At 39.0% G+C, this 25,452-nt stretch overlaps 1 protein-coding gene across 3 annotated transcripts in view; it reads left to right on the top strand.

Annotated features, from left to right (window-relative positions):
- LOC149244843 (uncharacterized) overlaps positions 1–16,363 on the top strand; it is a 496,877-nt gene extending 480,514 nt beyond the window's left edge. The window contains exon 5 of one of the 3 annotated variants that reach the window (XM_089455502.1): positions 16,048–16,363. In XM_089455502.1, coding sequence (XP_089311628.1) covers positions 16,048–16,056 — 9 coding nt within the window. In that variant the 3' untranslated portion in view covers positions 16,057–16,363. The remainder of the gene's footprint in view (positions 1–16,047) is intronic. The other 2 variants (XM_089455501.1, XM_089455500.1) reach the window with 2 other exon arrangements.
- The last annotated feature ends 9,089 nt before the right edge of the window (positions 16,364–25,452 follow it).

Below are 25,452 nucleotides of genomic sequence, written 5' to 3'. Positions count from 1 at the left end.
AGTCCCAGATTGCATGGGTAGGATGCCTCGACAGGAGAACTAATCATCCTGTCCCAAAGTCGCCACGGGGTATCACAGGGGAAGGTTGAACCTTTCACCCTATACATAGCACACCACTAGGGGAGGGTGAGTCGCCCTGTGGTCGCATGTCGCTCCAAGAAGTACCCCAAGCCCCCCGAAGCTCCCAGAGCTCAATGTATGCATCATACACGACCCTCATAAGAGGGTCTCTCAATGACACCAAGTCGTTCTCGAAAAGTCAAGAATTTGACCTTTCCCAGGGGCTTCGTCAAAATGTCGGCGACCTGCTCATCTGTACTGATATGTTGGAGCCTTATTGCTCCCCGCTGCACCATATCCCAGATATAGTGGTACCTGATATCGATATGCTTGGAGCGATCATGAAATACGGGATTCTCTGATAAACGAATCCCGCTCTGGTTGTCACACAGGATCATGGTAGTATCCAATGTAAATCCAAACAGCTCACTGAAGAGCTTCTGCAACCAGACCGCCTCACAAGAGGCCATACTCGCAGCAATGTACTCTGCCTCAGCGGTGCTCAAAGCCACCGACTTTTGCTTCCTGCTCATCCAAGATATCGAGGCAAATCCCAAAGAGAAACAACACCCGGAAGTGCTCTTTCGGTCCACCACACTGCCTGCCCAATCAGCATCGATATATCCAAGTAATCTCACATCTCCGGCAGTGTATCTCAACCCATGAGTGATTGTGCCACGAAGGTATCTCAATAGATTCTTGGCACCAATCCAATGTGTGTGGTGAGGCTCAACCATATGTTGACTCAACGTGTTGACTGCAAAGCATATATCCGGACGGGAGTTCACCAAGAACATCAATGCTCTGATGAGTTGACGATACTCAGTAGCATTTTGTAAAACAGGTCCGGCAGCACTACCGCTTAACTTCTTGAAGTCAAGCTCCATCGGGGTAGTCACGGGCTTGCAGTCCACCATACCAAATCTCTCCAATATCTTCACCACATATTTTCCTTGAGATAGGAAAATCTCCCCTGGCTTCTACCAGACTTCCAGTCCTAGGAAATAGTGCATTAGTCCTAGGTCCTTCATCTCAAAATTAGAAGCCAACTCCCTTTTACATTTGTGAATGAGAGGATCTGCACCTGTCAAAAAGAGGTCGTCAACGTACAACACCAGTATGAGAGGTTTGCCATCTTCAACCTTAAAGTAACGATTAGGGTCGGCTTCACTCCTAGTGAATCCCAGCTTCATCAAGTAGCTATCGATCCTCTCATACCATGCTCGGGGTGTTTGCTTCAGCCCATAGAGGGCTTTCTTCAACTTGCACACATGAGATTCCCGGTCATGAATCTCAAATCCTTCGGGTTGTTCGACATAGACTTCCTCTTTGATCGAACCACACAAGAATGTGGTCTTGACATCCATCTGATGTAGGTTCCATCCTTGCGAAGCAACAATGGCTATGATCGAGCGGATGGTCGTATATCAAGCCAAAAATGCAAATAACTCGTCATAGTCGATACCTTCCTTCTGAGAGAAGCCACGAGCGACAAAACTAGCCTTATACTTTTCAGCACTTCCATCAGCTCCATGCTTTATCTTGTAAAGCCATTTCGAAGTGACAACTGCTTTGTCCTGGGGTCTGGGGACCACATCCCAGACATCGTTCTTCATGATGGACTCATATTCCTTAGTCATAGCATCCTTCCATACTTGATGCTTGACAGCTTCTGCGAACGATGAAGGCTCATTTTGAATGATCGTGCTCATGATGGTCAAGTATCCCTGATACCTGGTCGGCTTCTTACTTTCACAGAAGGTCCTTGTGGGTACAATGTGTCCTTCGGCATCACCAAGTGTCCCCCTGAGCCATGAAGGCCTCTTCCTAGAAGAGGAAGGCTCTTGCGGAGGGGGATCAATAGGATCCATAGGTTCTTCCACATCGGGCATCGTCTCATCTTCCTTTTCCTCCGGTTTCCTGGTGTCAGCTTCTTTAGATTCCCTTAGAGTAGGAAGATTGTCAACTTTGCTAAGAGCCATATCTTCGTCAAAGGTGACATCATGGCTAATCTCGACTTCCCTTTGACCAACCACATAGATTCTATAGCCCTTAGTATTTTCGCTATAGCCCACGAAGATTCCCTTCTTTCCAGATGCACCCAATTTATTCCTTTTCTCTTTCGGCACATGAAAATATACAGGACTTCCAAAAATTCTAAAATGAGATACATCAGGTTTCTTACCAGTGAACATTTCTTCGGGAGTCTTGGAACCCAATGCTTGATGAGGGCATCGGTTTTGCACATATACGGCGGTATTCGCAACTTTGGCCCATAGAAACTTCAGAAGCCTTTGATCATGGAGCATAGCACGGACAACTTCCACAATCGTATGATTCTTCCTTTCTGCCACACCATTCTGCTCAGGAGTATATGGTGTTGTAGTCTCCCTCTTAATGCCAGCCTCTTTGCAAAAGTCATGGAACTCATTGGATTCATACTCAGTCCCATTATCAGTCCTTAAGATCTTAATCTTCTTTTCGGTTTGATTCTCAATCAAGGCTTTGAAGTGGTGAAACCAGGAGAACACTTCATCCTTGTTTTTCAAGAGGTATATCTAAGTCTTGCGAGAATAATCATCTGTAAAAGTGAGGTAATATAAATATCCTCCCAAGGAGTTCACAGGCATCATACCAGATATGTCTGAGTGAACCAACTGCAATATATCAGAGGTCTTGCTATGGCTTGAGGGGAATGGTCCCCTTTTGAGCTTTCCTTCGGCACATCCCGAACATACACCTTCTTGCTCTATTTTGAACTCGGGCATCCCTGTCACCATTTGTCTCACATCGAGTAGAGCTTTATAATGAAGGTGAGCAAACCTCCGATGCCATAGTTCGGACTGAAGGGATGTGTCACAAGACATGACACCCAGTGGACTTCCTCCGACCTGATATAATGAATCAACTCGAAACCCAAGAGTGAAAGCATCTTTAAAATTCTTTTTCCATACACGTACCTTGCCATCGATGAAGGCCACCTTGTAGCCTTTGTCTTCCATTGCCGAAATGGACACCAAGTTCTTTTTGAGATCAGGTACATATAGGACTTCTTGCAAATGAATTGTATTACCCTGATTCAATTGAAGAGTGACATTCCCTACGCCTTTCATGGGATATTTTGAGTTGTCCCCAAGAACAATTTCCAGGTTGGTCTCCTTCTCTATCAGATTAGAGAGAGCTTCTTTGTAACTAGTGAAGTGCCTTGAGGCACCACTATCAATAAGCCAATTTCCCAGCGAGTCCGGGGGAGCAGTAGTAGAGAGGGTCGTTGGTAGATAATATTCATCTTGCTTATTGTTAACAACGTTAGATTCATACCTGGAGTTTCTTGCCTTCTTGGAGGGTTGACCACTTCCTTGATTTCCGGCATTCCTCTTTCCTTTGCCATTGAACCTGCCATTCCTTTGATTGCCTCGGGAGTGATTTTGATCATCATCATGATGTGAGTCCTTTTTATCAGGGAACTCCCTTGCATAGTGGCCCATTTTGTTGCAATTGTAACATCTTCCTTTTCTTCCACCCTTTGGTCCGGCCTTTCCTTTAGATTTAGCCCCGAAATTGTTTCTCCTTTTAGCATGAGAGGAGAATGTAGTGGGATTGCCTCTAAGTGCAGGCATTTCCTACTCTTCCATCCTTGTTTCTTCTTGAATGCATCTCGCCATCAGTTCCTCAAATCCTGGGATTACATTATTGTTGAGAAGAGTGGTTCTGAATATGTACCATTCAGATGGGAGCCCTCCGAGAGTTGTGATAGTCATTTCCCTGTCAGGAACGACTTCCCCAATTGATAGGAGATCATTCTTGATCTCGGTGATCCTTAAGAAGTATGCTTGCATACTCTCATCTTTGCCCTTCTTAATTTCCTTCAGCTTATTTCTAAGGAACAAAACTTGATTTGCATCATTAACTTTAAATAAGCTTACCAGTCTATCGTAGATTTCCTTGGAGGTGGTCAGCTCAGAAACATAGGCCACCAGGCGCTTGTCGATAGAGTCCCGGATGATCTTCTTTGCTTTGACTTCTCCCCTGGTCCACTTGTTCTTAGCAGCAGCGGATGCATTTGATGGAGGCTCAACGATTCTGCCTCTCACATGGTCCAACACTTCCTGCTCTTCTAATGTCAGATCGAGAGACATCTTCCATTCGTGATAATCAGACTTCTCATAGAACTTGTTTTCAGCAGGGAAGTGTGATGAGGACCCCATGAAGTCTTTGAGATTGCTTCAACAGCCTTTAGTGATTGTTGTTGCTCTTGCTTGGGCTTTGTCATCACCTCAACTCTGATACCATGTTGAATTATGGTATGTTCTATGCTTAGAGCAGTTTACTTCAATTCTTCTTATTAGCCACTGTTTAGCAATCACATAAACATAAAGTAAAATGATGATAGAACATTAATAGATCGACAGAAAACAAACCAAGACAAGAGACACAAGATGTAGCGGCGAGCCAGGGACAAACCCCAATGTGGGGAAACCCTTTGATCAATTCTTGTTTAATCTTGAATAGTTCAGCAGAGAGAAATAGTACAATTCAGAAATCTGTAATTTTATAACAGCGGTGGAAAACCCTAAATCAGCAAAGTCAAACTTAGTCAAACAGCCCTGGATTGACCTTTAGTCAACCTTGAAGAACTCGGTCTTCAACAGCAAACTTCGGCAGCCCAAAACAACCCTTGGTCAATGGTCAAAACAACAGTCAAAGATCAGCAGTCTGCAGTCAGCCCTAACTAGTCAACGCTGCCCTAAAATCAGTCAATGTTGCCCTAAACAGAAAATGCATCCTTCTTCTTGCACGTGTGAGAGAAGTTGCTCCTTCTCTGGGCCAATGAGATGAGGAGAGAGAAGATGAGTTGAGATGAGATGAGTGAATAATGACTCAACCTCACTTGTACGTATATGATATGTTGGGCATGTGTGCCACACATTTCGCCACTGGCCGACCTTGACAATTTGTCAAGTAAATACAAATAAATTCATATCTCCATAAATACTAGTTGAAATCGGATGATTGTTAGATCAATCCTACACCTCTTGATGAGAGGAATCTAGGAAAAATATCAGCTGCCATAAATAAGATGACCCACATGGAGTTTGGCCCTAGTTGCCAATTTTAACAAATTCTCCTTAACTTTTGCTTAAAAGGTTTAGCTTCTGGTTTTAAAGGGATTTTATGCTCAATGAGAGATGTATCATATGTCTTCAACTCACTATAAGACCAAGCAAAAACATCTTTATAAGCTTTAAGGAGAGCTAAATATTTATCTTTGACTTCCACTGGCAAGGATGCAGAGATTTTAATATTTCTGATTTCTTCTAAAGTTCCAATATTACATTCTTCTATATCTTCTTCTGGTGAATTTGATAATGGATTTTTAGGGACATCATTTTGATCAAACAACTTTTCAAGTGGGACCAAACCCTTAGGAATGAAATTATTGGATAACTGAATAATACTGTGATCACCAATTTTTGAGTCAAATTGAGAAGTTTGACTTTCCTTATTCGACTCATTGTTATCCAACTGTTCTTCTTCAATTTGCAAGGTTGAAAATTCATCAATTACTTGCAAAAAGGATTTTAACTACTCATCATCATCAAATATTTGCCAATATTTAAGATTGTCAGGAATTGATGGTCTATACTTAACTTGAATTTGATATTGGACAAGCATTTGATCAGGAATTTTAAAAGAACTGGCTGAAACAGCTAAAGAATTTGCATGAATATTTTCATCCCTAGGAATAGCAGTGATGTTAAATGCTTGAAAGAAATTATCCACTGAATCCCACACTTCATTCCTATAAGATCTAAGTCTAGGATGCTTGGTTTGACAAAGATTCCTTACTTGTTTGACAATGAGTTCTGAGTCACTGAATACACTTAGATTCTGCACTTTAAGACTTTTGGCTAATTCCAATCCTAGCAGGAAGGCTTCATACTCTGCAACATTATTTGTCACATCAAATTCAAGTTTATAGGATTGAGTAATATTCTCTTTGTCTAGTGAAATTAATACAATTCCAGCTCCAGCTCCTTCCTTTGAGCAAGAACCATCAAAGTATAATCTCCAAATATCAGTCTTGATGGTTTTTGGCTTGTCTACAATGTTTTCAATACTAAGCTGAGTGTTTTGTGAATTATTTGATGATAATTCAAAACATCCAAAGTCTTGATCCACTGCATAAATGGGATGATTCCTTGCTTGATCAGATTTACAAACAGTATTCATGAATCTTACTTCTTTGTATAATCTGAGATGTTCACCCCCATATACAGGAATAGTAGCATAAGACATGTCCATTTGAAGACTTCCTCCTAATTTGGCACAATAGGATCTTGATAATAACATGCCAAATTTAGGAGGGATATCAGTGACTACAATGTCTAAAACCACACTCTTAACAGGGATTTGAGCTAAAGTGACCACTAGATCCTTTATAAGTCCAAGACAAGGTACTTTCTTGGAGTCAAAAGTGTAAAGATCATGATAAGTTCTAGTAACCTCTAATTGAAGTTGGTCCATGATAACCTTTGGCATCAGATTATGGGAGGCTCCAGAATCTAACATGCAGTTATATAACAAGAAATCATGAACCTTTAGAGTCACATAGAAAGGTGGTACATTTTCATCAATCATATCTGAGTTGGGACCAAAGACTACTGAAGGTTTTTCATCTTGTAAACTTATTACATCTCCTTCAGCATCAACACTGGATGACTGGATCCATTTAGAAACTTGATTTTTGTATCCTGGATTCTTTGAAAGTTCAGATAAAGGAATGGGTATTTTGACTCTTTCTAATTCATTTTCAACATTGAAAGTGATTAAAGCAGTTTTATCAATTGAAGTTGCTTCAGTTGATTGGTTCAATGGTTGAATTGTTGTTGTTTGAGATTCAGTAGTTTTGATTTGTGGTTCATTTACAATGGGATTTTTGGGAGGTCTACTAGGCCCTGACCTAGGTCTTAAGTCATATCTCCTATTCAGTTCAGCAATTAAAAACTCAGAAAAGGCCTGATACTTTGAAACTTGTGAGTCTTCTTGATCTTGTTGAGAAGACTGATTTAAAGGAATAGAGACAATAACATTTTGTACAGATGAATGATCAAGATTATTTATATCCTCAGTAATCAAAGGGCTAGTGTCTTCAGGTTGTTGATCATCAATCATCAATGGAGGTTGAATTTGTTGATCAGTATTTGGTCTTTGTAAGATTTGGGTTTGGGGAGCTCTCCTGAATTGAGTTTGAGGTCTAGCAACAGTTTGTTGAATTGTTCTAGGTTGAGTTTCTATTTTTGAAATTCTATTTGAAAGGTTTCTAAGTAATGAAGTGATTTCATCTATCTTTTGATCTTCATTTTTAGTTTTTGAGGAAGAACCTTCTTCCTTAGCTTTCATTTTCCTTTCAATTTTTTCTGCCTTAGCTTTAAGTTTAGCTAATGCTGACCTATTGGCTTCAACTTCTATAGCATTTGTTTGCATGTCTTCTAGGGTATGAGATGTCCTTTCCCTAAGCATAATTGCAAAATCATCTTCAAACACTTTAGAAAATCTAACTTTGGCTGCTGCTACTGGTGGTTTACAGTTAGGTGGCATCTTATCATAAGGTTTATTGAATCTTTTTATGAAATCTGCCACTGCCTCACCATGGTTTCTTTTCAATTCTTCAAATTCTGTGAGATAGTAAACAGGATCCTTCTTAACCTCCCACTGATTCTTAAATATGGTAGTTAATTCATTCCAAGAACGAATTGAATTAACTCTCAGTTGTCTAAACCAAATCCTAACATTCCCTTCTAGTGATTGAACAAACAATCTCATATATACATCTTCATGTTCTATGTTCATGTTATCAGCAAAATCCAAGAAGGCAACTAAATGATCTTCAACAGACAAACCAGTTTCTCCATTAAACCTTGGTAGGTGTTTTAAATACCCATTAGGAAAATTATTGAGTACATTAGGAAGTTGTAAAGAAGCATACCTAGCTTGAATAATAGGTTGAAAAGTAGCCATAGTTGAAGATGAAGATGAATCAGTAGAAGATGTGGTAGATGATGAGGTAGAGGATAATGAAGCTGTAGGTGAAGATGGAGGTGTAAAAGTAGGAGGAGGAAAAGAGGGTGGAGGATCTCTAAAAGTTTTTGATAACTAACTTCTGAACCTTTGCTTCAACTTCTTCTTTATTTTCAAACAAAGGATTTGAATATACAGAAAAAAGTTTCCTCAGGTTGGGCAGAAGTAGATGGAAATGTATAATGAGCAGGGGAGATAAAATTAGTAGGTTTTAAATCAGTAAATGTACATCCAATTCTTCTTCTGACTTGGGTGAATCTGAAAATATTTTAGGGATTTTATATGATTCCAATGAATGGACTAAAAGAGCAAACTGCAGATCAACTCCTTTGGATAGTAGTTCTAAAACTCTAGGTGTTAAATCATCCAAATCTAATGGAGATGGAACAGACCTAAAGGGATCAGAAACTGAACAGAAAGAGGGCCGAAGGACCAATAGGACAGTAGACAGTCGAAGGGGAGAAGTAGCCAGCAGAGAAACACAGAAAGTTGTTCTTTATGCAGAGCTTAGTGCAGCTCACAGTAGACTGACTAAAGTTGTGTGAAGACATTATCAGAAGTCGTGAAAGCTATTGGACACTCTGTGTGGGCAGTATGAAGAGTTGTAAAGTCTCCTTCATAAGAATACTGGTTGTCATTGATGTTGTAGCATGGAGACTACAGTGAAATCAGTAGAGAAGAGTTCTAAGAGCAGAACATTACTATCAAATGTGCCTTAACAAGATTGGGTCAGAATCCTTGGGGCTGGTGCCTCAGAAGTAAGAAGGATTGGAGTCCTTGGGGCTGGAGTGCCTCAGAAGTAAGAAGGATAGGAGTCCTTGGGGCTGGTGCCTCAAAAGTAAGAAGGATAGGAGTCCTAGGGGTTGATGCCTTAGAAGTAGGAAGGATAGGTGTCCTTGGGACTGGTGTCTCAGGAAATGGAAGGATTGAAGTCCTTGGAAGTTAGTGCTCCTAAGTCCAAGATTGGTGTCTTGGCTGGTGTCTCAAATGGCGAAATAGCTCTGGAGGTGCTCTGGAGGTTGGAGCCTCACCAAAGTCCGAGTTGGAGCTTGGCAACTGATTGCAACCACTTATATATTGTATCTATTTTACTGCAAAGATTATATTAATAAAAGCATTTATTATTGTTGTTCATCTTGTGTTCTGAATATAAATTGTTTAACTGGTAAAACAATAGTCGGAAAAAGAAATACTGATTCACCCCCCTCTCAGTATTTCCAACAATTGGTATCAGAGCCAGTACCTTCATTCAAAGCTTAACAGCTTGAAGGTTGACCTTTAGAACACAAATGGCGAGGTCAAGGAAGAAAGTCTCCAATCCTCCTAAGGATATGTCTCCCTCTACTACTAAAATAGAAGACAATCAATTTGAGGAGGCTCCAAGGCTCAATGGGAACTTTAATATATGGGAAGCAAGAATGAGGAATTTCCTACAGACTCAAGGCATTGAAATCTGGAAATCAATGATTGTTGATAGCAGGATGGATGAAGAATCCAAGGAGTACAATGCAAAAGCAATAAAGGCAATCTTGAATGGGCTACCTGATTCTGTAAAGAACAATCTAGGAAAATGTTCATCAGCAAAGGGTATATGGGACAAACTTCATGACCTTCACTCAAAAGGAGCATTGACCATGACCATCAGTCAAGAAGATGATGGAAATCTAGAAGGAAATCCAGAACCCATCATAGAAGCTAAACATGAGAATGATGACATCAAGGCTAAAGCAGACCTAGAAGATGAAGAAAATGAAAAAGTTTTTGTGGAAGAACTCCTCGCTCAACTTATGACTGCCATGGAAGAGATTAACAATTTGAAAAAGGAAAATGAGAAACTTAAGAAGATAGCTCTAGATGGTGACCAAGATCAAACAAGGAAGAAAGTTGACCTCATCAAGCTTCAAGTACAAGAAAGGGATGAAGAGCTTGCCAAGCTTAAGAAGGAATTTCATCAAAGCAAAAGAAAGCATCATGAAGAAGTCATATCCATGACAAATCAATTGAATAAAGCAAAGAAGCAGGAAGATACCTTGTCAAGTCAACTTGAACAAAGGCACAAGAGCTTGAACAAACTTGAAGAAGAGATTGGTCAGTACAAGGTAGAGGTATCCTCTCTCAAATCTCAACTACAAGAAGCAAGGAAACAAGCACAAGGAGCTGAAAAGACCATGGAAGCATTGGAAGTCATAGAAGGACAGGTTGATGAAGCAGGAAAGGAAAGAAACACCATGATCTGTCAGCTGAAAGCAAAGAATGAAGAAATCTTCAAATTAAAATCTAACATCAAGCTTCTCAAGGCTGAAACATGTAAAGCTACAAGGATCAAGGAAGAAATGGAGAGCAATCAAGCAAAGAATGAAGAAATCTTCAAAATGAAGTCAGATATCATCTCCCTTAAAATAGTAGCAGATGAAGCTACCCGTAGCAAGGAAGAAATTGAGAAACAACTTGCCAAGAAGAATAATGAGTGTGAAAGATTGGAAGAAGAGATTGTCTTCCTCAGAACAAAGGTTGAAGGGATGAACAAAATCTTGAAGAGCTCTCAAGCCTTGGATGACATGCTCAGCTATCACAGATGTCCATCTGATAAATTAGGTCTCAAGTATGTAGGTGAATCCTCAAACAAGAATGAAAATGCTTTAAACAAAAGAGATGTGAAGAAGCCAGAAAGAAATGGTGATGCTCCCAGTTCCAGCAAAGGCAAGGAGAAAAATCAAGGCTACAATAGAAGAAATCCTGCTCCAAGAAGAAATCCTACTCCAAGAAGAAATGTAGATGATGTCAAAGATGCAAGAGGAAATGGTTATCATCAAAGGATCTCAAGGCAAAAAGGCTTTAGAAGTACATCAAGGAAACCTCCATCTCCCAGGTACCAAAGTTCATTTTTTGGTTATTGTTATTCTTGTACAAACTTTGGTCACATGGCAAAAGACTGTAAAGCATATCATAAAGATAGATGTTATGGTCCCCAATCATCTCATAGAGATAGATATTATAGTCCCCAACAATCTCCAAGAAACAATTTTGCAGGAAGAAATCATGAATTCTTATTCATGAACAATGTAGAATGCTTCAAGTGTCATAACATTGGTCATATGGCACGAGACTGTAACTTAACTTGGGCTCTTACACAAGCTAGAACCATGCAAAAGAAGAAAGTTACACAAGTATGGAGAAGAAAGCAAATACAATCTAAAAGTCCCTTGAGCTCTCCAGCCAACAGCATATGTCATTGGCCTGAATTTTGACAATCTAAGCATTTGATGGGAAGACTCTGCCAAAAGGAGATGATGCATACAGTTAGGGGGAGCCTGTAATTCTTGATCACTATTGCAGAAGCTATTAGTGAAAAGGGTCCTGATGAAATCCTTGTTGAGCTATATTAACAATCATTCTTTGATGAAGATCATGTCTCAGGAGTACTCCATTGAAGAATAAGATCCGACAGATACATCTGGAATGAAGATTGAAATAAGAGAAGCTGGCAGCATATAACAAAACTGAAGCATTGCATGAAGATGCAAATCAGCAATTGGATTTAAAAGACAGGCATAGACTAGATATCTGAATCTGCTAGGGAAATAACATGCAGAGATGTGTGCAAGAACACAAGGACAAGATGGCTCATAGAAAGGAGAGTGTGGTGCAGTCAAATATAACTTATGCTAAGACTGGTCACTGAGAAAATATAGCAACAGTAAGGCACAACCTCTCACCATTTCACCCAAATGAAATGATGTTGAACACTGGATGGCAGTGATTTAAAGAGAAGCACAGAGACACAAAGAAACTCAGGTCTGAAGAAAGATGGCAAGAAAGACAATCTTAGTGGCATTTTTCTCTAGATTCGGACTATAAAGGTCTCTCAATGTTACATGTGGAGACAACAATATGGATTGAAGCATCAAAGCCTGGACTTGGACACTTGGTGTATGGCTATTTGCAATCTGATTGAAAGCATTGAAGTAGAGCATCTTTAAGCATTGTTGAAGCCATGATAGAGTAGTTCTGAGACATGAAGAGGGAATAATGTGCAAATTGATGATAAAGCATCAATCCTTCTATCTTGAGTAAAAAGAAGAAGGGCACCATGACAGGGGGAGTCACAGAGCCATGAAGATCTACCATTCATGAAGAACAGAAGCAGTTTAATAGGGGGAGTCCCAGAGCACTCCTTTTCCATTGATGTCAAAGGGGGAGAGAAGAAGAATATTGCCATCAATAACAAAGGGGGAGAGAAGAAGAATATTGCCATCAATAACAAAGGGGGAGATTGTTGACCTAGGTTGTCATTGATGTCAATATGGCAATATTCTAGATATTAGAAGCCAAGGGGAGGCCGAGCAGATCCATGGAGAGATAGGAGCAAGGCCATCAGGATAGCCAAGCCATAAGAAAGAGGAGTTACCAAAGGAGGCAGATCAAAGCATATCACAGGATATCAGAGCAAGAGAGGCATTCATATATGCAAGGAGGTCTTTGAAAGACACTGCCAAGCCAGAGGAGCCACATTGGAGCAAGAGGAGCTACAGGAGGAGCCATATATATATATGTAATATATATATGCCAAAACTGAGTTCTCAGAGCTACAGGAGCAAACAGAGCGAGCAGAACAGAGCATATATATATGCCATATATATGCCAAAGAAGAACAGAGCCATGGGAGGCAGCAAACAGAGCTATCGGAGCCACAGAGGAAGCAGACAGAGGTTTCGGGAGCAAACAGAGCTATCGGAGCTACAGAGGAGCCATATATATATGCCATATATAAGCGTTTAACAGAGCCATACCGAAGGAGCATAAACAGAGCCTACCGGAGGAGTATTACAGCGGAGCAGTATATAATATTGGAGGAGCCACATAGAACCGATAGAAAGCATATGGGAGCACATATCACATATATATGCATGCATTCAACAGCTATCGGGAGCTATCGAAGCCATATATGCCACAGATAACACTACGGGAGCAGAAATCACATGTATGTGTGAAATTACACTATCGGGAGCCATCGGAGGAGCAAAGGATGCATTAACACTATCGGAGGAAGAAAGACTTAGTCGTATTGCATATACACTATCGGCGGCACAGACGCATTGTATTCAAACATCTCTATAAGGAGCCCCCTGCCTCAAACCTTGCTGATATCATTCAAGTAGCAGGGCACTTCCCAAGCTTTGTAGATCCGGATGCGGCAGCTGAGCTAACTTCTCTCGTTACTAGAGATGAACTTGAGGGGACATTAAAATGGTTCAAGAAAGATAAAAGCCCTAGCCCAGATGGTTGGTCCATTGAATTCTACTTAGCCTTTTTTGACCTCATTGGGAATGATCTTCTCAATGTAGTTGAAGAGTGCAGGACCTCTGGTAAGATGTATGAGGCTATCAATGCCACCTTCATTGCTCTTATACCAAAATCTGACTCTCCTGCATCCTTCAATGACTTCCGACCTATCTCCCTTTGCAACACCCTATACAAAATCATTGCAAAGATCATTGCAAACCGGCTCTGCCCTATACTCTCCCATCACATTTCTCCAGAGCAATTTGCCTTTCTCCAAAATAGACAGATCCATGAGGCCATAGGCACTACCCAGGAAGCCATTCACTCTATCAAAACAAGAAATCTGAAAAGCATTATACTCAAGATTGATCTCGCTAAGGCTTTTGATCGTGTCAGCTGGCTCTTCATTAAGATGATCCTGATCCATTTAGGATTCCCTCTTGCTTTCACAGATTGGATTATCTGCTGCATAAACTCGGCATCCTTCAGTGTACTAATTAATGGTTCTGCATCCCACTTCTTTCATGCCGAACGTGGACTCCGGCAAGGATGCCCTCTGTCTCCCCTTTTGTTCCTTATAGTGATGGAGGGTCTCAGCAGGCTCATTGGCACTGCAAAAAGGGAAGGCAGACTCAAAGGACTGAAAATGAATGAACTTTGCCATCTTACACATCTCCTTTTCATTGATGATGTGATGATCTTCCTGGATGGCAGCATCAGGGATTCTACCTCCTTCCATGACATACTTATACTCTTTGAAAAAGCCACTGGTATGGTTGCAAATCAGACCAAATCTACTATTACTCTGTCTCACACCTCCCCTCAGGAGGATAGAGCAGCTCTCCATTTCTTCCATTATCAATTGCATAATCTCTCAGATGGCTTGAAATACTTGGGTTTCAGGATCAAACCCCACAGTTACCGGATTGCTGATTGGATCTGGTTAGTGATTAAAATTGAGAAGAGATTGAAAATTTGGAATCATAGATTTTTATCAAGAGTTGGGCGCCTTGTCCTTATAAAATCAGTACTGGAAGCCACCCCCATATATTGGATGTCTCTCGCCTGGATTCCTCGGGGAATACTCAGACGCATCCAACAGATATGCTGCAGATATCTATGGAATGGACAAAAGGAAGGAAAAACTTTTGCTTGGGTGAGCTGGAAGAAAATTGCTATGCCAAAAAAATGGGGGGGGGGGGGGGGGTGGGGGTTAAAAGACCTATCTGTTTTTGCTCAAGCTCTTGCAGCCAAGATGAGCTGGTCCCTTCTCACTTCACAGAATCTATGGACGACTGTGTCATACCACAAATACATTTGGCCGCAGCAATTATTGGATTGGGTTCATCTACTAGACTGGCCTCGTTTGGGCATTTCTATAGTATGGAAAGCAATCCTACAAATGATGCCTTTCATCAGATCCGGCTTGGCATGGCGCATAAACAATGGTGCATCTGTACGCATTGGTATTGACCCATGGATAGGAGGGGGAAACAGGTATCAGTTGCCACCTGATCTCATTCAATACCTTCATCTTAGAAATACCACGGTGGTTGCACATATTTCTGATCGTGAGCGCAGCACTATTTTCAGACAAAATTGGAGGTCAACACCTGAAATGGATATCCCTATACAATGGCATCAATCCTGGGAATCTTAATTATCGACATTATCTGAAGCTCATGTGAATTTAAATAACGACCCAGATGAACTAGTATGGATACTAGCTGAGCATGGGAAATATACCCCAAAGCTGGGCTACACCCACCTCCTCTCGGATCGCAAACCTGCACATACAAAAGAATGGTGGCAACAGATCTGGAAAATGAAAACTCCTCCCCGGGCGCGCCTCTTCATGTGGAGTGTTTTATGCAACAAAACTCCCACAGGCGAAGCCCTTTTGCACAGATCTATTCATGGCCCGATCTGGTGCGTTCTATGCAAGCAAGACTCTGAAACCAACGAGCACCTGTTTCTACTCTGTCCGACTGTCGTCCAATTTTGGCAATCTACAACACAACATCTCTCTATGCAGAACGCATGGCAAGGCCCTACTATTCTCCAAGCATGGAACAATTGGATCGCAGCACACCAGGGCGCTAAGGAACAATGCCTTCCTCTTATCCTCTGTTGGACTATATGGCTTACCCAGAATCATATAATTTTCAAGAACGAAACTGTCTGATGGCCTCTTATCATTGCCAAGGCTGTGGCAGCCTATCATGACATTCCAGAAGAGGCAAATTCCCACATCCGCAGAACCTCGGCCCCTGGTCGGATTGATAAAACTAAGCCATGGGCTTTCTTCGATGGAGCAGCCCAACCTCATGGTTGCAGAGGGGGTTTCATTCTATACATCTCTGATCAGCACTTCTATAAGGTCCAATTAGGACTAGGGGAGGGAACAAACAATTTTGTCGAGCTTATCACCCTCAGACATCTGCTCCACTTTGCACTAGCTCATGATTGCTCTACCATTCAGATCTATGGGGATTCAAAAATTATTATCAACTGGTTCAACAATAAAAATCATTGTCATGCTATTTCACTTCAAAATATTTTGGATGAAGTCTACAATTTCAAAGCAGTGTTTAACACAGCCTCTTGTCATCATATATACAGGGAATATAATGAAGATGCTAACAGGCTTTCCAAGGAGGGCACGCTACTACCCCGAGGCTTGTGGATAATCTCTGAACAGACGGGAGCAGAATTCTACCAATACCACCATAGGCCATATATAGACCAGGATTACCATAGGGTGGAAAGGCCCTAAATATATATATTTTTAGTTGTTTTATCATAGTTTTATCCAAAACATGTATATATTTATTTTTGCTGATATATAGACAAACAATCTAAATATGTACAGGGATCTCTAAACAATCCTACAGGAAATGGCTTGGCCATTTATATTTTTTGACACAGCTGGTTTTGAAATGGTCATGGGCCAACAGTACTCGCATATGCCTCGGGCATCTACTACATGTAATTTTTCCACATAATGAAAGATTACGATTTTTCCATTGGAAAAAAAAAACTGAATATGAAAGTGGTACAATAGATGGGTGAGAAATGTAGATTGTAAATTTCCCAATCCATGTACTCTTTTGTAATAAATATGTATGTGCAAGTCTATTTTATTAATTCAAAATCCCGAATAAAAGCTTCTTCCTGCCCCCATGTTGCTTATGTGCATAATTTTATCTTTAGCATGCAAAACATTGTAAATATTTTTATAGTATCACTCAATATTGGAATCAAACAAATTATTTTCTGAACATTTTTTTTTAAATTGCATCAAATTAAGAAAGATTCAAGTATCACTTTATTGTCATAGCAGTTTCAATTTTGTAAATTGCTTAAAATAGTGTTTAATTAAAGAGTAAATAATTGTTAATTGAAATTACATTTTCTCGAATGTTCTAATGTGTTGTAGCTTTAAATGGTCTTATCTTATAAATATCTCATACTTCTTCATGGATATATCTCGATTGCCAGTGTATTTAGTAGTCTTAGCTGCACTTTTAGGGATATATCATGCTTAATTTTGCACCAATCTATCCACAAGCATTGCATCACGTATTTTGGCTGTGTTGCAATCCCCATCAATAAGTTTTGTGCATCGCACATTGTGAAAGTTGAGCCTACTTGCAAACTAGGTAGAATACCCTGCGTATTTAAAAACTCCACAAGTTGTTACGTTTATATTATTGCATTTAACTATTTTATCTTTTTTTCAAATGAACAAGGTCGCATAGTTAGCATTCCTGCTGCTTAGTTTAATTATTGAATTTTGAAAAGTATGAACCAGGTCTCACATTTGAAGAAGGGCTATAGTGTAGCTACTCCGACTTAGTTTAACTATAGTTAAATTAGAGTAAAAATAATAAAGACATACAATTTTATATTAATAAAAATTACAATTAAAATAGCCAGATAATTGATGATTGCATTGTCTTTAGACACAGAGTTAATAATAACTCTATTTTTGGATAGGTTTTTTAATAAACTTTAATACCGTATTTGTTTATTTTAATTTATTATTTGTATAGATTTGTATGGAAAATCTATAATATTTTAGACAAACTCCATCCATGCATGTGAATGGAAGATTATGCAAAGATGGAGAGGAACAATTACGTGAGGCTATTGGTTTTGAATGGTATTGTAAATAAATTCAAGAAAAAGATACATTAATGCCTCAAACACAATCATAATATACATATTACATTAAAATAAATTTAAATAAGAATAATCTTGGTCTTGATGATGAACCATATTAGGGGGTTCAAAACATCATCCATCAAATTTTGATGATGTGATTATTCTTGTACAAATAATTAAGTGCATCAAGGCTATAGTTTTTATGTTGTACATGGATTGATAGATGTTGTAGGAGTTTCTATGAACTGACAAGGACTGTACGACGATTATCATTGCAGAATACCAATCAAATCCCTATGTCCAAAAGAGTGAAATTGAATGTATGGTTGCAGAAATGTTAAAGGCCGATATAATTCAACCTAGTCAAATTTATTTCTCTGCTCCAGTAGTATTGGTGCACAAGAAGGATGGATCGTGGCGCATGTGTCCATATTATAGGGAGCTCAATAAGCTCACTATTAAAGATAAATTTCTCATTCCTGTCATTGATGAATTGTTGGATGAATTACATGGAGCAATTTACTTCACCAAGTTGGATCTTCATTCCGGATATCATCAAATTAGAATGAAGACTAAAGACATTACGAAAACAACATTTAGAACTCATGAGGGTCATTATGAATTTTTGGTCATGCCTTTTGGCCTTACCAATGCACCTTCCACATTTCAAGGTTTGATGAATTCCATTTTCAAACCACCCTTAGAAAATTTATGTTAGTATTGTTTAGTGATATACTAATCTACAACAAGTCTTGGAAGGATCATGTTCAACATGTTGACAGAGAGTGTTCAAACTATTGGAGGAGAAACAACTATATGCAAAAACCTCCAAATGTTTCTTTGGGGTATAAGAGATGGGATAATTGTGTCATGTTGTATCTCATTAGGGTGTTAAGGTAGACCCTAACAAAATTAAATCCATTAAGGAATGGAAAATTGCCATAATCATAAAGAATCTTCGAGGATTTCTCGGGGTTGACAAGGTATTATTGCAAGCTGGTTAAGAATTATGAAAGAATAGCAAGACCTATAACAAAATTACTGAAGAAAGATGCATTTTCTTGGACTCTAGAAACAACTAAGGCCTTTGAACATCCTAAAAAGGCAATGTGCCAAGCACCAGTCTTATCTATGCCAGACTTCACTATTAGAAAATTATATATTACAGAGAAATGGAACACATAAAATATTGCAAAAATATAAACACATAAAACAAGAGAGACACAGATATATGTGGTTCACCCAATTTGGGCTACGTCCACGAAGAAACAGATAGTCTTTCTTTTTATATTATCCAGCGAAATGAAGAGATACAACTTACAGTGGACCAGCTGTAATTCCCTCTTCACTCTCACACAATCTCCTCTCTCTTTCTTGCTCAGAAATACACATCTACATAGCCGCAATATAATTCCCTCATATATAGTGAGGGGTTGCCTTCTAGGGAAAAAAAACCTAAATTAAACATAACTTCTACCGCCCCATTACGAACTGGGGTCCAATGCGGCAATACCTTTGAATAAAGAAGATAATCAGGCTCCACACCTACATTCACAAAAACTTTAGTGTGGAATGTGATGTCTCAGGAAATGGAATTGGTATTGTTTTAATACAAGAAGGAAGACCCATTGCTTTTGAAAATCATCCAATCAAAGGAAAGTATTTACACAAACCTATTTATGAGAAGGAAATGTTGGCAATACTACATGCACTAAAGAAATGATGACCTTACCTAATGGGAAGACACTTCAAGGTAAAAACAAATCATGATAGTCTTAAATAATTTTTGGAACAAGGATTATCTTCAGAAGAGCAAAAAAAATGGGTCACAAAGATGTTGGACTATGACTTTGAAATCATCTACAAAAAAAGGAAGCAAAATGTTGTTATAGATGCACTCTCAAGAAATGATGAAGATGTGGAAGCATTGCTTTATACCATTTCTATTATCCAACCAGATTGGATGATCGAAGCAAGGGATGAATGGAAGAATGACAAAAAAGTGTGGACACTCATTCAAAAGTTGCAACAAAATCCCAATACATCTGATACATTTAGCTGGGAAAATGATTCATTATGGTACAAATATTGCTTATATCTTTGTAAGAATTCCCAACTCAAACAAAAGATTCTTTTGAAATTGCACACCTCCCCATTAGGAGGGGACTTCGGATTTTTAAAAGCTTACCATAGGGTCAAGAAGGAATTATTTTGGGATGGCCTTAAATATGATATTCAGAATTTTGTGGCGGAATTTTTAGTTTACCAACAAAATAAAGTTGAGACAATTAAGACCCCGAGTTTGTTACATCCTTTAGCCATTCCAAGTCATTATTGGGAGGAGGTCTCAATGGATTTTATCACAACTTTACCCAAGTCTGAAGGAAAGAGTGTCATCATGGTGGTAGGTTGTAGACTTACCAAGTATGCACACTTTTGCGCATTATCTCATCATTTTAAATCCAGTGCAATTTTTACTGCATTTATGGAAACAATTCAAAAGCTACATGGAAACCCAAAGATTATTGTAAGTGAGAGAGATCCCATTTTCATTGGAAATATTTGGATGAAACTATTTTCTTGTCTTGGTACTCAATTAGCTCATAGCTCATCTTATGATCCTCAATCTGACGGGCAAAATGAGATAGTGAACAAATGTTTGGAAGTATATCTTCATTTCTTTGTATCTGATAAACAAACACAATGGGTCAAGTGGTTACCGCTAGCTGAATGGTGGTATAACACTTCCTTCCATACGACAAAAAAATGACCCCATTTATGGCACTTTATGGATATCATACACCATCCATCACATCATCTTTAAGAGAAAATTATAAGGTTCAAGCAGTGGAAGATCACATCGAGCATCAACAACAATTTCTCCAACTCTTAAAGGATAACCTCACTCTGGTGCAGAATCGAATGAAACAACAAGCAGATCAACATCGCAATGAAATAAGTTCTGATGTAGGCGACTGGGTATTTTTATGGATACAACCATACAAACAAATGTCCCTCAAGCAAGCTAAGAATGATACGTTGACGGTGTTGGACCCGCCAACATTCTGAGGATCTCTCCGATATGAAGTCCCAATTAGACCTCACACCAATTGGTGTAGGATTCCCATCCTATATAAAGGTCCAGTTGTCGAATCCTTAAATATTTTCCCTAGCTCTAACTGTCAGCAAGAAGAGAGAAATGCAATGGTGCCTTCTAAAAGCAAGAAGGAATTATACCTTGCAAGCTCGTTTGCGAAACATAAGTTTTTCACTTTCTTTATGTTTTTCAAGTTTAGAAGTTCGAAAGGATGCTCTTGCATGTCACCTTGTTGCGATGTGTACAAACACCATCATGCATCCACAAAGTGTTTTGCATATGCTTTTCTGTTGTATTTTTCTACGTGCATTTTCACTCTTCGAATGTTGTGGCATGTATCAATTTATCTTTCTTGTCTGCTGTTATTCTTGAATATATTTCTTAATATGGATTCCCTCACCCATATAGGTCAGCCTATGCGTCGGTGGTTGCACTAGAAGTTTCATTTTACGTAAGCCTGACCTATTCTCGGTTAGTTTAGGAGTAGGAGTAGTTTGTTTGTTTTCTTTGTTTTGTTTTGTTTTGATTTACTTTCCACCCTGCTCTTTTATTTCCTTTTTGTTGTAGGATAGCTTCTACATGAGACCGTGTTTGGTTTCCGAAGCAAGCATGGTGAAGTTCAAGAGGAAATTGTGCTATTGTCAATGCTTGGTTATCTGTTTATTCCTCTCTTTCCGTGGATCTTTCAACTTTTAGTCAATGATACCTTGATGGAAAATATGTTCTTTTCAGAGAAAACCATAGTGGAATCATGATGCTTAATCTATAACTAGTACCACCTACTCTAATCGATTTTATAATTATTCGATTTCATCTTGTCAACTAAGTCGAGTAGAGTAAGGAGGGAGGAAACTTTAACAAGTGAATTGTATTTCAAAGGTGTATAAATATCCTTCTCTGAAGGGACAACCTCCTCTGCTCTCAATAAGTTGGGATCCCTCTTTCGCCCCATGAAATCAATAAGTGTCGATGCATAGTTCTATGAATAGAATACAAACAAAATAATAAAAGGAGAAAGAAGAGAAAGGCTTCCTGCGCAAGGAGGTGAAGCAAGCAACTCTGTTGAGGTACTGTTGTTGACCTTAAAAGAAGACAAAATCAAGCATCAAAAAGGTCATCATTGCAAGCCGAATTCATAAGAAGAAGAGTCCAAGCAAAGCGAAGAAAGCCTCCTCCAAATTGTGCCCTAATCCTCTCACACGTGTGAAACAATAGTCATTGCAGGAGGCCAAGAATTGCAGGTCGAAATTACAGTGAAAATTGCAGGTCCGAAATTCTAGGTCGAAGGAGAAACTGCAGTTGCAACAAATGCTAGTTTGACTTGGGTTGACTTTGCAAGAAGGAAGCTCTTGAAAGAGAATTTTGACTTGGTCTTGGAGGGGTCTTGGTTAAGGGTCATAGGTCTTGGAATTCGTTAATTGAAGTTCTATAAGAAAACAAGAATTCTTGTGGGTTTTCCTCTCAAGAGGAGAGGTTTTGGCCCTCGCTGATCGCCTACATCTTGTGTCCTATTATCTCATTGATTTTATTGATTTGTAGTTGTTTGATGATAGAGAACACTAATAATAATCAAGTGAAAGAAGAAGCTAATCAAATTAAATAAAAATACATCACAAGCAGTTATCAAAGTAAGAGAAATCACCTAATTGGTTGCCCCTAGATTTCTCAACACTATTGGCTTGTTTCAAGTTGGTCCCAAGATATAGATACTTCCACCAAAGATTTCCTTCCAATGAGCCAAACAATATTAAGAGGCAATACCAACTTTTTTTCAACTTCTGATTAGGGTAAGATGTAGGAGTTGCTGCAGGTACAAAAATTCCCTTTCTTTGTCTTCAACAAGAGGGTTGGTCCCTTTATGACTTCTAATGCTACTTCAAAAGGATGTGGATTTGATCTTCTTTAAGGTGACACAACTCGTGTGATAGGGAGGTTGCTATAAGCCTTGGCAAAGATTGATGTAGGATTCTGAGTTTAGGGCTTCCTCAGCCAGTGAAATAGACCTTTCAAATATGCTTGTCAAAACAAAGATTCTCTTTATCTTTCCATTGGGAATTTTGAGGTCTAAAATGGGCTCCTAAGGAAATTATAAAATAATAGTGGAAATAATAAAATAAGATTAGATTACATCATCAAATTTTAGAGGGAAAAAAGAAAAAAAAAAAAAAATCAACTCGTATTTTCAACTTATCTCCTATGGGTTTACTCAAATTTCGAGTAGCAACACTCGTTGGATGCAGAATTCGATTCCTCATCCACGGAGTACCCATGTTTCATACTTTCGATGAATCCTACTACATGAAAAATCATAAATACATGAAAAACGTGATTGCAATAACGTTTTTTCATGTATTTCTCATATTTCATGTAGCAGTGTCCATCAAAAGTATGCAACATGGGTACTCCTTGGATAAGGAATCAAATTTGCATCCAACGTGTACTCCACTCGAAATTTGAGTAAAACCTTAGGGAGATAAGTTGAAAATACGAGTTGAAAAAGTAGTTTTATTATTTTATTATTTTTTAAATTTACTTTTTTACTCCAAAAAGGGTGAATCATCCCCATGGTTGACATCATCATCTCGAATCCTATTAGTTCTAATAAAGTTTATTTTAGTTGTACATTTTTCTTAGGAGGCTCATTTTAGACCTCAAAAATCCCCTAATGAAAGTCGGCTTCTATATCACTGTTAAGGCTCAGACCTCCTATATATATGCACAGATCCTTATGAATTCGGACCACTGAGATGATGACTTCTGAAATTCGGTTGTGGACCCTTCTTCAAGTAGACTTCTTCGTTGCCTAATAGGACTAATTCTAGTCCACAAGAGATGTCTAAACTTTGATTTGATCACCCTTACACGGGATTTTGTAGTTTGGATCTTTAGAGATGATTATTCAAACTCTAATTTTTATGCACAGAACTTTGCTCTTCCTCTCAAGGTACTCGCCTTGACTAGGCTTACGATCTAGCCATTTTGGGTTTCCAAAATGTTGCTTCTCGTCTCTCTTACTTATTTGGCCTATAAGTTCAGGTTTGCAACCTTGTTGAGAGGTTTTGACCTTTTAACAAGCCTAGAAATGAGTTCTAACTCAGTTTTTTCTCCTAGGAACTCGGCCTTGAGGACTTGTTGTCACTGATTGTACAGGCACTGCGACAAAGACTTAGTCGGGAGCTGTCACTCTGATCTCCGACTTCTCGTTCTAGTTGTCTCTCAACAACAGGCTATGGGGGGTAGCCTGTATGGGAATGTGAAGGCGAATGACAAGTTGGCAATCAACGAGTCCGAGAGACATGATTGAGTGGCATAGCTACCTATTTAATTTAAGCAAGATTTAAGAATTAGATTAAATTCAACTTTGAGACCAATTTCTTATGGAGTCAATTTCTCGCTTATTATTAATTAGAGACCAAGTAATCAGATGGACAATCATTGCTTAGATGCATCACTAACCTATATGATACGCAAATCATAAGACCTAGGTGTGATGCAAGAATCTTGGTTACTTTTAGTTATATGCCTATTCTAAATAAGATCTTCCTCTTAATTGTTTTGGAACCAGTCTTTAGAGTAGTTTGTGGATGGAAGCCAACGGGAAGCACACAGAGGCTTGATTAACTATACCTCCCCATGTGTTCCAACCACCCGATGCCTCCGACGCTGCAGAGACCATGGCTCTGATGACTGCAAGGTCACTGTATTAACCACTAGAAAGGTGCTAAATCCCTCAAGTTAATTTGAGAAAGGGTGGCCCTAGAAGTCTATCAACTAATCTTATGCTTGGAGGTATGTTATTAATGCAACTAGACTTAGGATGCTTATGCAAGGTGGATCAAAAGTGAAGGAGATTATCTCAGTCATAGTAGAGATCTTTCACTTTCCTCTTTGATTTCTTCTTCCGACTTCTTCTTTGGTGACATGGGCTTCATCCTTCCTTTCCTTTTGTTGTTGTCCTTGAGTTTAGGAGAATTTCTCTTGTAGTGCCCATATTCTTAACATCCATAACTTTGGATTTTTGACATATTGATCTTCTTCTTTTACCCAAATTTTCCTTTTTTCTTGTCCATGGCAACAAATGCTTGAACTTGTTCGCTTGGTGCCACATCACTTTTTGCCTTTAACCTAGTTTCTTCAATCTTACACAATGACCAAGTTCATTGAATGGGGTGACTTCCTTCTTTCCATAGATGCTTGATACAAAGTTGCCCCATTCATCAGGTAGTGCATTGAGCACCAAAATGGTCATTTCTTTATCGGACATTATTTCCCCTAACTCTTGTAGTTGGTCTCGTATTTCTGACACCCTCATAAGATATGAGAGCTATCCTTCTTCCTTTGATACCTTCGTCTTATATAACTCGATTCTCAATGATATGACTTCTCCTACGATGCTTACAGAGAATAATTCTACTAACTTCTCGTAGATTTCTTTTGATGTCTCTAGCTTTGATATATAAGGTATGAGGGGATCCTTGATGGATTCTATAAGGATCCTTTGAGCACTTATTCCCCTTTCGTATAATTTGATAATGCCTGAGCTTCTTCCTTAGGAGGTTCAGTGATTGAACCTTAACATCTCCAACGACTTCATTTTCTAAGAGGATCAAATATGTCCTCTTTTCCATGCAAGAAAGTTTGATGACCAGCCAATTTGTTTCTTTCCTTGCATAATGAAGTCATTTTGATAGATTCAGACATAGACATAAGATACTTGTCAAGTGAAGATACTCTAGATGATGAAATTTTCAACTTGATGCTTT

This window comes from Pinus tabuliformis, chromosome 7 (genome assembly GCF_031772625.1).
Source record: "Pinus tabuliformis cultivar Carrire ecotype Pingquan chromosome 7, CPIR1, whole genome shotgun sequence".
NCBI classification, from domain to species: Eukaryota; Viridiplantae; Streptophyta; class Pinopsida; order Pinales; family Pinaceae; genus Pinus; species Pinus tabuliformis.
This window is presented reverse-complemented; position numbering and strand designations above follow the sequence as displayed.